Source organism: Monodon monoceros, unplaced genomic scaffold, assembly GCF_005190385.1.
Source record: "Monodon monoceros isolate NGI ecotype Baffin Bay Population unplaced genomic scaffold, NGI_Narwhal_1 Super_Scaffold_15, whole genome shotgun sequence".
Lineage (NCBI taxonomy): Eukaryota > Metazoa > Chordata > Mammalia > Artiodactyla > Monodontidae > Monodon > Monodon monoceros.
In genome coordinates, this window is record NW_021703771.1 from 74,355,038 (window position 1) to 74,369,203 (window position 14,166).

General features: G+C 41.2%; 2 protein-coding genes across 2 annotated transcripts in view; both read left to right on the forward strand.

The window, feature by feature from the left end:
• The first annotated feature begins 1,284 nt into the window (after positions 1-1,284).
• Positions 1,285-14,166, forward strand: part of CCDC170 (coiled-coil domain containing 170) — a 54,162-nt gene continuing 41,280 nt past the window's right edge. Inside the window, 5 exon segments of the mRNA XM_029224361.1 lie at positions 1,285-1,742; positions 3,082-3,261; positions 3,263-3,339; positions 7,064-7,208; positions 11,229-11,414. Coding sequence (XP_029080194.1) covers positions 1,521-1,742; positions 3,082-3,261; positions 3,263-3,339; positions 7,064-7,208; positions 11,229-11,414 — 810 coding nt within the window. The 5' untranslated portion in view covers positions 1,285-1,520.
• The window catches only part of ESR1 (estrogen receptor 1), a 493,708-nt gene continuing 490,854 nt past the window's right edge, over positions 11,313-14,166 (forward strand). Inside the window, exon 1 of the mRNA XM_029224354.1 lies at positions 11,313-11,414. The gene's annotated coding sequence lies outside the window, so the exon portion shown is untranslated. The remainder of the gene's footprint in view (positions 11,415-14,166) is intronic.

Genomic DNA, 14,166 nt, shown 5'->3' on the forward strand with positions numbered 1-14,166 from the left:
TAGTCTTTGGCAGTTCAGTAGCCGGGCAGAATCATAAACAGGTTTTACTGGTGTGTCCCCCGAGGACACTAGATATTCCAGGGAAACCCTCCTTTATGTGACCTCTTTCATATTCCTTCAAAAATGAATGGCTTTCTTGTATGTCTTTCACAAAGACCCCAGGCCCTGGAAACTTCATAGAGGTGGGTATCTGTCCAAACTCTGGAATAATTCTTTCAGAAAGCGGGTGTTATGGCATGAATCGGACAGAAACAGAACCAGAGGTTACATACTGACCCACAGCCCAAACCCATCAAATCTGCTCTGCAGATGTGTTTATTGGGATCATATGGTGTTTTTTTTTTAATTTAAATTAATTACCCAGAGGGAAAAACTGGGAATTTTTACTTCAAAAAGCCCAAATATAGGACTTGTCTTGAAAAATTAGAGTAATGAGGCCACGCTGGGATCCATATTTCTGCATTGGCAGCCGTCAGTGGAGCTGGGAGTTGTTCCCTTCTGGATGGAGAAGGACTCCAGGCATGACCACTATCTCTGGCCTCAGGCATTCATCTGAGTAACCTTCAAAACCCCAAGATAGGGCTTTCCTGGCGGCGCAGTGGTTAAGAGTCTGCCTGCCAATGCAGGGGACACGGGTTCGAGCCCTGGTCCGGGAACATCCCACATGCCGTGGAGCAACTAAGCCCGTGCGCCACAACAACTGAGCCTGCGCTCTAGAGCCCTTGAGCTCTGCAATAGGAGAAGCCACCGCAATGAGAAGCCCACTCACCACAACCAAGAGTAGCTGCCGCTCACCGCAACTAGAGAAAGCCGGCGTGCAGCAACGAAGACCCAACGCAGCCAAAAATAAATAAATAAATAAACAAAAACAAAAAACCAAGATAGGCTATGAGATTGAGAATAAATGGCATAGTGGATAATTATGAAGGAGACAGACTTCTATACTTGAATCACAGGGTCTCTTTGATAAACACCTGAAACACTTATTCAGCAGACCAGAGATGAGTTGATAATCTTTGTAGTCTGGAAATAGAAGAACAATAAAAACTGCCTCCTGTTAGCCATCTCTTCTGGTGGTTCTTTGTTGATGCTATCTGTTCTGGTCAGAGGTCAAATAACATTGGAGTTGGGCGGAAGGAAACTCTGTAAAGTGTCAAAGCCCAAATCTTTTTTTTTTTAAATATTTTATTTTATTTATGTATTTATTTTTGGCTGTGCCAGGTCTCTGTTGTGGCATGTGGGATCTTTGTTGCAGCATGCAGGATCTAGTTCCCTGACCAGGGATTAAACCCCAGCCCCCTACATTGGGAGCGTGGAGTCTTACCCACTGGACCACCAGGGAAGTCCCCCAAGGGGACATACTAACTCTTAAAAGTCAAACTCCACTACCATCCTGGGGGAGCCTATCATTCGTTCCTGGGCTGCCTCCTGCTTCCCTTAAAATTTTGAGAAGGAGAATGAAATAATCTGAACCAAACACATCTCTGGGCAGCCTTTCCAACATATTTGGACTACAAAGAATGCTTCTGTACTTAATCTTGCTTTGCACAGCTGCATGGAAAAGATTGTTTAACTCTCCTTTGTATATTTTGTCTTTTGGGGAACCCTATCAGGAAACTTATAATCATCTCTTGGAAGTCACAGTTACTCGGGAGCAGTTAAACCACTATCGGAATGTGGCCGAGGCTGCCCGGAGTGAACTTGCAGCAACTCTGGTCAAATTCGAATCTGCTCAGTCTGAGGTGAGAGTCTGCGTCTTCATAACTCACAAATGGCCTTGTTAGCTTCTTATGGAGTGAAGCAGAGTATAGAGGTGATTAGAAGTAGGACAAAGGGAAACAGTTTTAAACTTTTTGGCAAAGTTTACGCTTATTCTCTTATTGTGCCCCTACCCTCTAGCTGTGGAGAACTCCTGAAAGGCTGTGCATTTGCCATGATGCAAAGCAGGGTGACGTGGGCAGGATTCTGGATCTCAGGGGAGCTCTACATCCTCGAGAGCACCTGGGGACACCTGGGGACTTCGGGTTTGGGCTGTGTGGGCTTTGGATGGCTGTAAGCATCCCTGGGAGTAGCTGCCTTTAATGTGGATTGCTTGCAATCTGAAGCTCTGGGGTTGGAAATCTGAATCCCTTTCTTGTGGTTCTGATTGTCTGGGGGAAATTCTAGGAAGATGATTGGGATCCATTTACCCTCTGACCTGGATCAGGTCTATTGTGGAGTTTCTGGGAGATTCTCTCTAGACTCACTGCACTTATAGCCTGATGGCCCCAAGGAATCCTAGGCTTGCCTGTGAGGTAACTAGCAGTCTCACTAGGCTGCCAGGATCCCACTGAAAGATGAGTTGATTGTGTATGTGTGTGTGTGTGTGTGTGTGTGTGTGTGTGTGTATGTGTATTCATGCATACTTACATTTCCAAAAAAATAGATGCATTCATAAAGTTTTCTAATGGGAGTGGATCTGGTAGCTTAATAAGGCACATACTGTGTTCAGCATTTTGATGCCACAGAATTCATAAAAGTTAAAACGTTTCCTTAGTATAAATCCTATAATGATTTTTCCTTTTCTCCTATATTTTTTCCAGAAATCCGAGTATTATTTTTCTTTATCAGCCACAGTAAGGGTCCATAAGGCCAGGGGGAGAAATGCTGTGATATATCGCATAGTCCGTATTGACTTGGGAAACAGCTATGGCCATGAAATTACAAACAGCCTACCTTGCAGCTTCCTTGTTTCATCGTGAGCAGCAATAGCAGTAATACAGATTTAGAAAATGAATTCTCATTGCAAAATATTTTATTGCTTTTTGCAAAATACACAACACATGTCTCTTGAGTGAGACTCAATTACCACAAGACATTGCTCAATTGTTTTTTGAAAAAGACAGACTATGAAGTCCCCTATTTAAGGCATAATTTCCCAGCTGATAATGTGGAAACAAATATGAAGAAAAAAAAAGTAAAGTCAGATGAAGTCATGAATAAAAGATTGAAATTTTAAGTTATGACTTTGGGTTTTTTTCAAGGTACTTCCAACTTATACCATTGACATCTTTTCCCTCTTTTACTTCTTTTCCATGTTAGCTTCGAGAACTGCGATCCAAGATGCTTTCCAAAGAAGTTTCCTGTCAAGAGTTGAAAGCTGAAATGGAGAACTACGGAGAAAACAATGCCAGAGAATCGTCTCTCCTCACCTCTTTGAGAGACAGAGTTCAGGAGCTAGAATAAGAATCAGCGGCACTCTCCACTTCTAAAATTAGAACTAAAAATCACAGCTCAGTCTGCAATCAAGGAGAACCAGGAGTTAAAGAAGAAAGTTGTAGAACTGGACGAGAAATTGCAGTGAGGATATTTCAATATACTTCTCAGTGGAGCTAGTGTTAAAATACTAATTTCTTTTTTTTTTTAACTTTAAAAAATAAATTTATTAATTTATTTTTGGCTGCATTGGGTCTTCGCTGCTCCGTGCAGGCTTTCTCTAGTTCCGGTGAGGGGGGCTACTCTTTGTTGCTGTGCGCAGGCTTCTCATTTCCGTGACTTCTCTTGTTGCCGAGCAGGGCTCTAGGTGCATGGGCTTCAGTAGTTGTGGCAGGCAGGCTCAGTAGTTGTGGCTCACGGGCTCTAGAGTTCAGGCTCAGTAGTTGTGGTGCATGGGCTTAGTTGCTTTGCGGCATGTGGAGTCTTCCCGGACTAGGGCTCGAACCCGTGTCCCCTGCATTTTTGAAAAAAGAAAAAATCATTGACCTCACGTATCTTTGGACTCTTGAAAATTTTTTCCAAGCTCATTTCTAAATGTCATGGCGTTGTCCTAAGCATGTTTATGCCCTATTGATTAGGGTTGCAAATTCTTAGATATATACAATTTGGAAGATTTCCTCTAAGTAGAGGTTTAAGTGGAGGTGGAGGAATAGTGCACAGGGGGAAGGGTTTATTCAGAAGCTAGTTATAAAAATACCCCGGAAACCCAAAACACCCCAGACCACCCTGAACACTCCTCATTAGGGTTTATTGCCAGTTTATGCAGAGAGCTCAGGAAATCTAGGTTTTCTACCCTTAGTTCTGACAAAAGGTGATTATTGAGATAAAATTGGGAGCTACCTGTTCTTAAGATACACTTTAAAAATTCTGTGTATAATAACTTAAATCACTTTACTAATAAAATACTTGATACTTGTTTTACTTATTTCATCTTATAAAGATAAAAACAAAAGCCCAATGCTTCCAGCTCCTGTCCTCTTTCTCTCCTTCCATGTACTGCCAAACTCCTGGAACATGTTTATATGTACTCACTGTACCAATTTCTCTCCTTTCTCAGATCTACTCCACTGAAGCCACTCATTAAGGTGACCAGTGACCGCGCATTGCAAATTCAATGATCAGTCCTATCTTACTTGACCTTCCAGTATGAGCCAACAGTTGGCTTTTCTCCCTGAACCACTTTCTTGTTTTAGCTTCCAGGACACTGCACGTGCTTGCTTTTTTTTTTTTTCCTGCGGTACGCGGGCCTCTCACTGTTGTGGCCTCTCCCGTTGCGGAGCACAGGCTCCGGAAGCGCAGGCTCAGCGGCCATGGCTCACGGGCCCAGCCGCTCCGCGGCATGTGGGATCTTCCTGGACTGGGGCACGAACCTGTGTCCCCTGCATCGGCGGGCGGGCTCTCAACCACTGCGCCACCAGGGAAGCCCCCCTGCTTTTGATCTTACCTTTCTAGCCTCTCTGTCATAGTCTCTTGCTTTGTCCTCCTCATCTCCTTGACTTCCAAGTACTGGAGTGCCCCAGGGCTCACTCAGTCCTTGACTCTCTTCTCCTTTCTATCTAAATTCACTCTCATCCAGTCTCATGACTTAAAGTACGATCTACATGCTCGTGACCCCCCACGAGCATGTAGTTTCTAGATCTAGCCTGGACCTCCTCCCAGCGCTCAAGACCCACATATCTTTTTTTTTTTTTTTTTTTTAAAGACCCACATATCTTACGACTTACTGGGCATCTCCATGCGGATGTCTAACAGGCATCTCAAACGGAGCATGTCCAAAATACCTCCTGGTGTTTCCATAAAATCCTCCTGTGCTTTTCCTAATCTCGTTTAATGATAATTCCATTCTTCTAGTTGATCAGGGCCAAAATCTTGGATCATCCTTGTTTCTCTTTCCTTGATCCTTCAGTAAATCTCATCATCTATCTCTGCCGTCCAAATAAATCTAAATTTTGACAACTTCTCATTGCCACTAACCTGATCTTAGCGACTACATCTAAAATTTCACCCCACTCCTCCCAAATGTTTCTTACTCCCTTTCCTGCTTAATTGTTTTTGTCTCCAGCCCTTTTATAATATACTATACATTTTACATACATTTATGTTTTGATTATTGTCCATCTTCCCAACTAGAATGTAAGCCCTATGAGGGATGTTTATCTGTTTTGTTTACTACTGTATCTTTAGCACCTTTAAGCATAGTAAGTAGCATAGTAAGTGCCCAATAAATATTTATTAAACAACTGAGTAATAAAATGATATATATTCATTATAAGAAAGTTTTTAAAGATATAGTAAAGTGCCCCGCAAAATTAAAATTACTCACAACCTTATGATTCCAGAAATGCTATAGCTAACATTTTGTTGAATAGATCTTCAGACAGTTGTACATAAACGGCATCATGTAGGGAACTATTTTTCCTGAATACTATGTTGTAAATACTTAAAAAGTCTTTCATTGTATCATTTTTAATGGCCAGTGATATTCCATTGCCTGTTAATATCATAATTTACTTAACAGGTTCTTTTTGCTCTTAACTTTAGACACTTAGGTTAGTTCCAGTCAAAAAATTATTATAAACTAAGATGCAGTGGAGTACCCATGTGCATTCATATTTTCACATTTATGTGATTATGTCTTTATGACAGACGCCTGGGACTTTGTTGGGTTAAAGTGAAATGCAAATAGAAGTGGAAATAATTTAGAAACTCCTGGAACAGAAGTAAGACTGAAATCTTAGCGTAAATATATAGAATCATATACATAAATAAATCAGAGCCATAGCATTAACTATGACTTAAATGAGTGAGAGAGACTGAATAAATATTACCTTTCATATACTGAAAATAAGAACTTAGAGATATATTGATGTTGGTCTTTTATTGTTATACATTTTTTCTAAATAGAAATATGATATGCTTTTGAGTATATGCAATTACATGCTTTGTTAATCTTTGAATAGCGTGAAAGAATTGCAGTAAACACTCAACATGGTAGAAAGGGAAAGCAATAATCATGTTTATTATCTAGGGTACTAAAAAATGATGCCAAATTATTGAAATGATCCTAATTTGCCTTTAAAATATGTCTGTTTTTTATGATCTCTTAGTTTTTAACATTTAAAGAATTAGAAATAGACTATGCTATTTTAGCAAACCTATCTGAGATTTGAAATAAAATATTCACAGCAGAGCATAAATTGACTGATTTTCCTTGATTGGCCCATTCCAATATTCTTTAAAAATTCTGGATGTGCAAAAACTAATAGTGATCTTTGCTGATGATTGAACACCTCTCTTTTCCAGGGGTGGGCACATCCCCTGCTTCTGATGTATTTTTGATTATAGTTATGCTTGGCCATGAGCCAGGGAAAGCTCTAAGTAACCCTTATGGATCATTGTGTAGTGACCAAAGCATGGTCTCTAGACCCAATGTAGCATCACTCTCTTTCTTTCCCACGAAGCCACAACAGAGACTCATGGCTGAGTGGATCCATGTGTGATCTAGAGAACCACCTTCCACTTCTGCAGATCCTAAAATGTCAGGAACAGGAGGCAGATCTGTCTCCCTTGCTAACATGCCGTAAAGATCTCCCTACATTTCTGCAGAGTGTACGTGCCCCAGAGTTGTTTCCACTTTTCTCCCTCTTTAACTGGGCTTGCAAGACGATATCGTGCTCTGTGTCTGGGAAACTGTGTTGTGTTGAAATGATTATTGGTTATTTCCCGACAGAGAGCTTGAGTTCTGAACTTTGATGAATGTTATCTTCTTTGGTGTTAAAACTTGACCTATTTGTTATTTGCCCGACAGAAAATGTTTAAAGGAAAACAAGGAGAATAAGGATCAAGTCTCACAGAATTGCAGGAAACATGAGGAATTTCTGGCTTAACTTCATGACTGCTTAGATCCAGGGAAGAAGAATGAAAAGGCATCAGATGAAGATTTAATTCTAAAGGTATTTGTATGAAGATTAAAAAGACTATACATTTAGTGGTCATTCTGAAGTGTGCCATAAAGGAAGAGCTGTGGTTGAGTCTGGGGGTGCAGGAGAACAGGACAGGAGCCCTAGTACAGCATTAATTGTGTGACCTGGGAAAAAACATATCACCTCTCTGAGCCTCAATTCCAAGATCCTTTCTAGCATTATTTGAGATTAATTATTCTCCAGAAGGAATTGATTGTTTTGTCTAAAATGTATTTAGGTTGTCAAATACAACGAATTATTCATTTTAATGATTTGTTTTAGGAAGATTTTTGTTTGTTTTAGTTACAGATAGAAACACATACACACTCACAACCAAAACCAAAACCAGCTGTGTGTCATTTTTTGGATACTTTTTGAGCATAAGGTTAAGATTATCTCTAAAGTACTTTTTAATTTTACACTAAAGCCAAATAAATAAAAATCCTACTTTAATGGTAGGTTGCCATTGAGATGGAAATTAATTATATCACTACCTGGACTGTAGTGATTCATTAGAGAGCCTGAAGCTATTTGAATGGACACCATATCTTTGCTCATTTATAAACCTTTCATATCCTTGCTTCCTGATAGATTTCCATGCAGCCATTCTTTTTTTAAAAAAATATTTATTTATTTATTTAAATGGAAGTATAGTTGATTTACACTGTTGTGTTAGTTTCAGGTGTACAGCAAAATGATTCATATACATATGATTCAGTAATATATATATATATATGTATTATATATATATAGTCTTTTTCAGATTCTTTTCCCTTATAAGTTATTATAAATTATTGAGTATAGTTCCCTGTGCTATGAAGTAGATTCTTGTTGGTTGTCTATTTTATATATAGTAGTGTGTATATGTTAGTGTCAGACTCCTAAGTTATCCCTCCCCCCCCTTCCCCCTTTGGTTACCATAAGTTTGTTCTCTATGTCTGTGGGTCTATTTCTGTTTTGTACGTAAGTTCATTTGGATAATTTTTGTTTAGATTCCACATATAAGCGATAGCATATGATATTTTTCTTTCTCTGTCTGGCTTACGTCACTTAGTATCATAATCTCTAAGTCCATCCATGTTGCTGCAAATGGCATTATTTCATTCTTTTCTATGGCTGAGTATTATTCCATTGTGTATATGTACTGCACCTTCTTTATCCATTCATTTGTTGATGGACATTTAGGTTGCTTCCATGTCTTGGCTATTGTAAACAGCACTGCAGTGACCACTGGGGATGCAGCCATTCTTTTTTTTTTTTTTTTTTTTTTTTTTTTGCGGTACGCGGGCAGAGGCCACTGTTGTGGCCTCTCCCGTTGCGGAGCACAGGCTCCGGACACGCAGGCTCAGCGGCCATGGGTCACGGGCCCAGCCGCTCCGCGGCATGTGGGATCTTCCCGGACCGGAGCACGAACCCGTGTCCTCTGCACCGGCAGGCGGACTCTCAGCCACTGCGCCACCAGGGAAGCCCCATTCTTTTTTAAATACATGGACTCCCGTATTTTTTTTTTTTAAATTAATTAATTAATTAATTTTTGGCTGTGTTGGGTCTTCGTTTCTGTGCGAGGGCTTTCTCTAGTTGTGGCAAGCGGGGGCCACTCTTCATCACGGTGTGCGGGCCTCACTATCGCGGCCTCTCTTGTTGTGGAGCACAGGCTCCAGACGCGCAGGCTCAGTAGTTGTGGCTCACGGGCCTAGTTGCTCCGCGGCATGTGAGATCTTCCCAGACCAGGGCTCGAACCCGTGTCCCCTGCATTGGCAGGCAGATTCTCAACCACTGCGCCACCAGGGAAGCCCGATGCAGCCGTTCTTAAAGGCCTCCCCTCAGTGGGTTATTAGTAAGCCTCCCACGTGAACTCTGTGAGAGCTGCGAAATGTAACACTTCGCTTCAGGAAGTTCCACCTCACTCGTGGGTTTTGGTTGCTCAGGCCTGGGGTCTGTTTGCTACCCTCAACGTGCTGGATTCAGCTCCCCCTCTGTAACATATGACCAGGAGCCTGGCAATAAAAGTCCACTTCACATTGTAGTTTGGGGGGTTATCTTTAAAGCCAAGTGGTGGGGAAAAGAAAAGGAAATTAAGAAGCTCCTTCTTTCAGGTACCCTTTCCCTCATCAGAGACAATCTCCAGGTGCTAATTTGGGTGTTAATACTGTATTAATCTCGCCTTTTTATATTCTGTACTTCGAATGCTTTGACATCTGGGACCTTGCTGACCCAGGAAAGACTGGGTCCCAGGATCAGCCAGTTCCTAGTAAATGACTCTCCTGGGTGCACAGCTTTCATATGCAAACCAATCAATACACAGCCCATACCCCAGCCACTTCCTCTATCAGGCTTTTATACTCTGGCCACTATACAACTAATCACCCCAGGGTCAGGTGCCAGACAACTAGAGATGGCTCCTACACTCCAGAACCCACTGAAATTAGTCAGACTAGCTTGCTTACCCTGCCTCACCCATTCCTTCCTGTGGGAAGCATGTTTTCCCCTGGCTCTCTCTGTCTCCTGACCAGCCCTGGTGCTCCCTGGGTGGCCCTGCACGGCATGGTGTGCCCCTTCCTCTCAGAAACTGTGAGTAACACAGTTTCAATGTCTCCTGATCCGTTGGCCTCACCCTACCTGAATGATAATATAACCGGTATTTTTAAACAGATCCTGAGACCCTAGAGTTTTAGCATCCCAATCGCCTGAGGAGGTCCCTGTCTTAAAAAAAAAACAACCAACAATCTCCCTGGCCAAGAGCAAAAAGGCTACTGTCTTGAACACTCACTGGGTGTTACCCTGAGAAGGTGAACGAAACCACTGCAATTTCAAAGCCATTCCCTTACTTTTAAAGCCCTTGTAACCACATGTACACACACACTCTAAGGAAACAGTAGAAAAGAAGGGATTCCTTATTTGGCAATTCATTCATCCATTTCCCATACGTTTAGTGAGTGATTATAGTGTGCTAGACGCTGTTCTGGGTGCTGGGACACAGCAGTGAATGAGACAAGACTGAGTCTGTGCCCTCCTAGAGCTTCCATTGTTGTGGTTAAAGATGCTGAGGAAATAAACAAATATCCAGTATTATCCCATGTAGTAAAAGGTGCAAAGAAGAAAAACAAATCGGGATATGGGGAAAGAGAGTGAAGCAGGTTAGAGGCATGGGGTGCTACTTTAGGTAGACCGGCCGAGGAGTACCCCTCTGAGATGGGGACCTTGAAAAGGAGGTTGGAGAGGAAGTATACAAATATGAGGAAAAGTGTTCACGAGAGAGGGAATAGCACTGAGTCAGGAGCAGGGCACCATGTTGGCAAATTGCTGAGGCTAAAAGATATGTCACTTTCCCTGATTGTCCTAACGCAAATGCTGACCCTGTCATGAGGAGTTTTGGGTCTTTCGACAGACATCCTTGAGCTGTCTGCGTGGCTGTTTCCCTGGGGCCAAGGAGGCTGGTTGGTTTTATTTTCCCTCCTTATAAATCATACAAGTCTTATTCTCCCAGCCAACCCCTTGAATACATTGTTCGAGCATGTTATTCAGGATTTTTCTATGCTTATATTAACAAGAAGGATTTTCTTTTTGAAAAAGAGAGTCCTGCTTTCTTCTCTGTGTGTCCCCACCCTGTGCCAGGTAACGCCCTGCAGGCAGTTGGTGCCAGTGGATGTGGGCTGAATAGAGCGCCTTGCTTCCTTGCCTGCCGTAACTGTAGGGACATCACCGGCCCTTGAGTATTCCGCAGCCAGGGGCTCGTTGATGCTTGTTCTGTCTGGAAGCTTTTGGCTGAACTCTCATCCTTGTTGCCTTGTAGCTACCTTTTGATTAATTTTAATTTGACCACTGGGTCTGCACATAACAAGAGCATTTAGGGGCTGCCTTTGAAAAAGTTATCTTTTGAGTGGATGGAGGGATAGCTCTTTCCCTGTTGTCATGTGATAATGAGATCATTGGGGTTTATAGATCAGAATTGCTTAGAGTGGTATGAAATTATTAATTTTTACGGGACAGCTGTAATTGCTTTCTCTTCAGCTTGGAGAGCTGTGCAAGGAAAACGCATTCGTGAAAGGACAAATCGTTACTCTTGAAGAGACTAAAAATGTCCATGAGATGGAGGCAAAAGCTAGCAGAGAAACAATCATGAGGCTGGCTTCAGAAGTAAACAGAGAGCAGAAAAAAGCTGCCTCCTGCGTTGAAGAGAAAGAGAAGCTGAACCAGGTACAATATGTGGAGCGTGTGTGTGCATCTGTGATCATGTTTATGAAGCAGAAATCGAAAACCAGATGTGGATGAGCGCACTAGTGTTATTGACTGCGATTTCAAAGGCTCCTCTCAGCAGGAGGTCTGGGGCACCATGGGAGTCAGTGACCTGATCTGGCCATTGGATACAGTTTCTTTCTAATTAGAAAAAAAGAAATACAGAACACTTAAAAGTAAAAAGTTTGTAGCTAATATGTCTTATTTGGTTAAACTGTAAGGATTACAGAAATTTTAAATTAATTTTTGAACAAGTAGGTAATGCATTCACAAGATACAAAATTCTAAATGGACACAGGGGAATGTGATGAGAAGTTATCCCCCAGTCCCTTCCCCCCAGCCACCGAGTTGGTCTCTCTAGAGGCAACCTGTTAACAATTGCTTATATACCTTTCTAGAAATATTCTACATATATATATGCATATGTTTATTTTTATTTATTTTTAACACAAATGGCAACATACTCTGCACCTCTATGTTTTTCTTTTTATTTACTTTTTAAAAAATTGGTAAGACACTACACACTATTATACACAAGGCTGCTATGAATAATCTGTCAGTTCTCATATGTGAGACTATATCAGCAAGACAAAAATCCTAGAAGTAGACTTGCTGGGTCAAAGGATATGGGGTTTGTAATTTTTGAGAGATATTGCCAAAGGGAAGTGACTCTTAATTCCAAACTTTTATTTATCTGATGAATTGCTTTACCTTTTAGATTAGCTGGAGTCTGTTTGAGCATGGGAATTAATACGGTATTTTTTTAACACTATATAATCCTTTAATTATATTTAAAAAATTTTGTGTCAAGGAAACTAATTATGGGATTAATAATAACAATTAATTTCCAAAAGCAAAAGTGAGCTAGTGCAATCAGTTAATAAAATACGTAAGAGAAAGTTGAAGAGTAAAGGAGATGGAGTTTAAAATTAAGGAATGACTAATGCTGAAAAAGAGAGGCTCCATGAAGGGTGAAGGTTCAGTGGTGTCCCACAGGCTGTGACGGGGGTTCTGGAGTTGGCGGGATGCAGTAGAAGGAGCCATCTTTGTGGGATCATCTCTTAGGTCTTCCAGGTCTACAGTGACTTCACTGCCAAGCTGAGGTAATATGAGAAGTTGGAATATGAAAGTGATACACAGCAATGATAATAATTTCTATTTCCCCCCAGTTCTCTGTATCAAAAGCCCTTCTTACCACTGGATTTCTTCTTCTGTCACATTAACTTTGTGAAATGAGTAAAAATTTTATCACTGTTATCAAGTCACTTCAATCATTTGAGCACCTTGTCTTAGTCTGCTTCGGCTATTATAATAAAATGCCATACACTGGGTGGCTTAAAAAACAGACATTTATTTCTCGTAGTTCTGGAGGCTGGGAGGTAATGACATTTAGTGACCTCATCTAAATGTAATTACCTCTCAGTGGTCCCATCTCCAGACACCATCACGTTGGATGCTAGGGCTTCAACATATGAATTTTGAGCGGACACAATTCAAGTAACTCAATTATTTTTCTCCAAATTTTTCTTACAGAAATTTTCAAACATGTATAGACAGGAATACAATGAACATCCATTTATTACCCACCCAAGTGCAACAGTTGTTAGCATTTTGCTGTATTTGCTTTATTACTTTGCATACACACACACACACACACACACAAAATAGGTTTAGACATCGTATGTATTGCTTCTGACTACAGCAGCATATATATTCTAAGAATAAGGACATTACCATACATAATCACAATACCATTATCACATCTAAAAGTCAACATTAATGCCACAATATCATCCTTGGAGGTTATCAGACCCACATGGTTTTTGTACTTCTTAAGAGGTGGAATTTAATCCCCCTCCCCTTGTGGGCTGGATGAATTGACTCACTTCCAGTGAGTGGAATACGTCAGAAGTGGTGGGATCTCACTTATGAGATTGGGTTATGAAAACACTGTGGCTTTTGTCTTAGATACACTCTCTTGAATTCCTTTGCATCGTTGCTTTTGAGGAACACCAGCTGTCATGTGGTGGGGCCCTCAGGTAGCCAGTTGCCTGGCCCAGGTGCCCAGGAACCGAGGCCTATCCGCTACCATGTGAGTGAGCTTGGAAGTGAATCCTCCTTCAGATGATCTTGAGGTGAAAGTAGCCCTGGTCAACAGCTTGACTAGAACCTTCTGAGAGACCTTGAGTCAGAAACACCCAGCTAACTCAGTCCCAGATTTCTGGCCCATAGTGCTGTGAGATAATAAATGTTTGTTGTGTTAAGCCACTAAGTTTGGGCTAATTTGTTACACCGTAATAGCTAATCAATAACCATCTAATATTGACATTCAAATTTCATCATTTTCTACAAGAATGTCTTTTATAGCTGTTTTCTTCCCCAAATTGGGGCTCAGTCTAGGTTCATTCATTGCATTTATTTGTTATGTTTAGCCTTTTATAGTTTTTCAAAACATATCATTGACTTATACAGAGTACAGAGCAGTGGTCTGATTGTTTCTTCAAGGTGTTATTTAACTTGCTCATCTATGCCCTATACACTTAAAGTTGGACCTAGGGGCTGTATTGGATTCAGGTTAAACCTTTTTTAAAATTAATTAATTAATTAATTTATTTATTTTTGGCTGCGTTGGGCCTTCGTTGCTGCACATGGGCTTTCTCTAGCTGCGGCGAGCGGGGGCTACTCTTTGTTGTGGTGAGTGGGCTTCTCATCG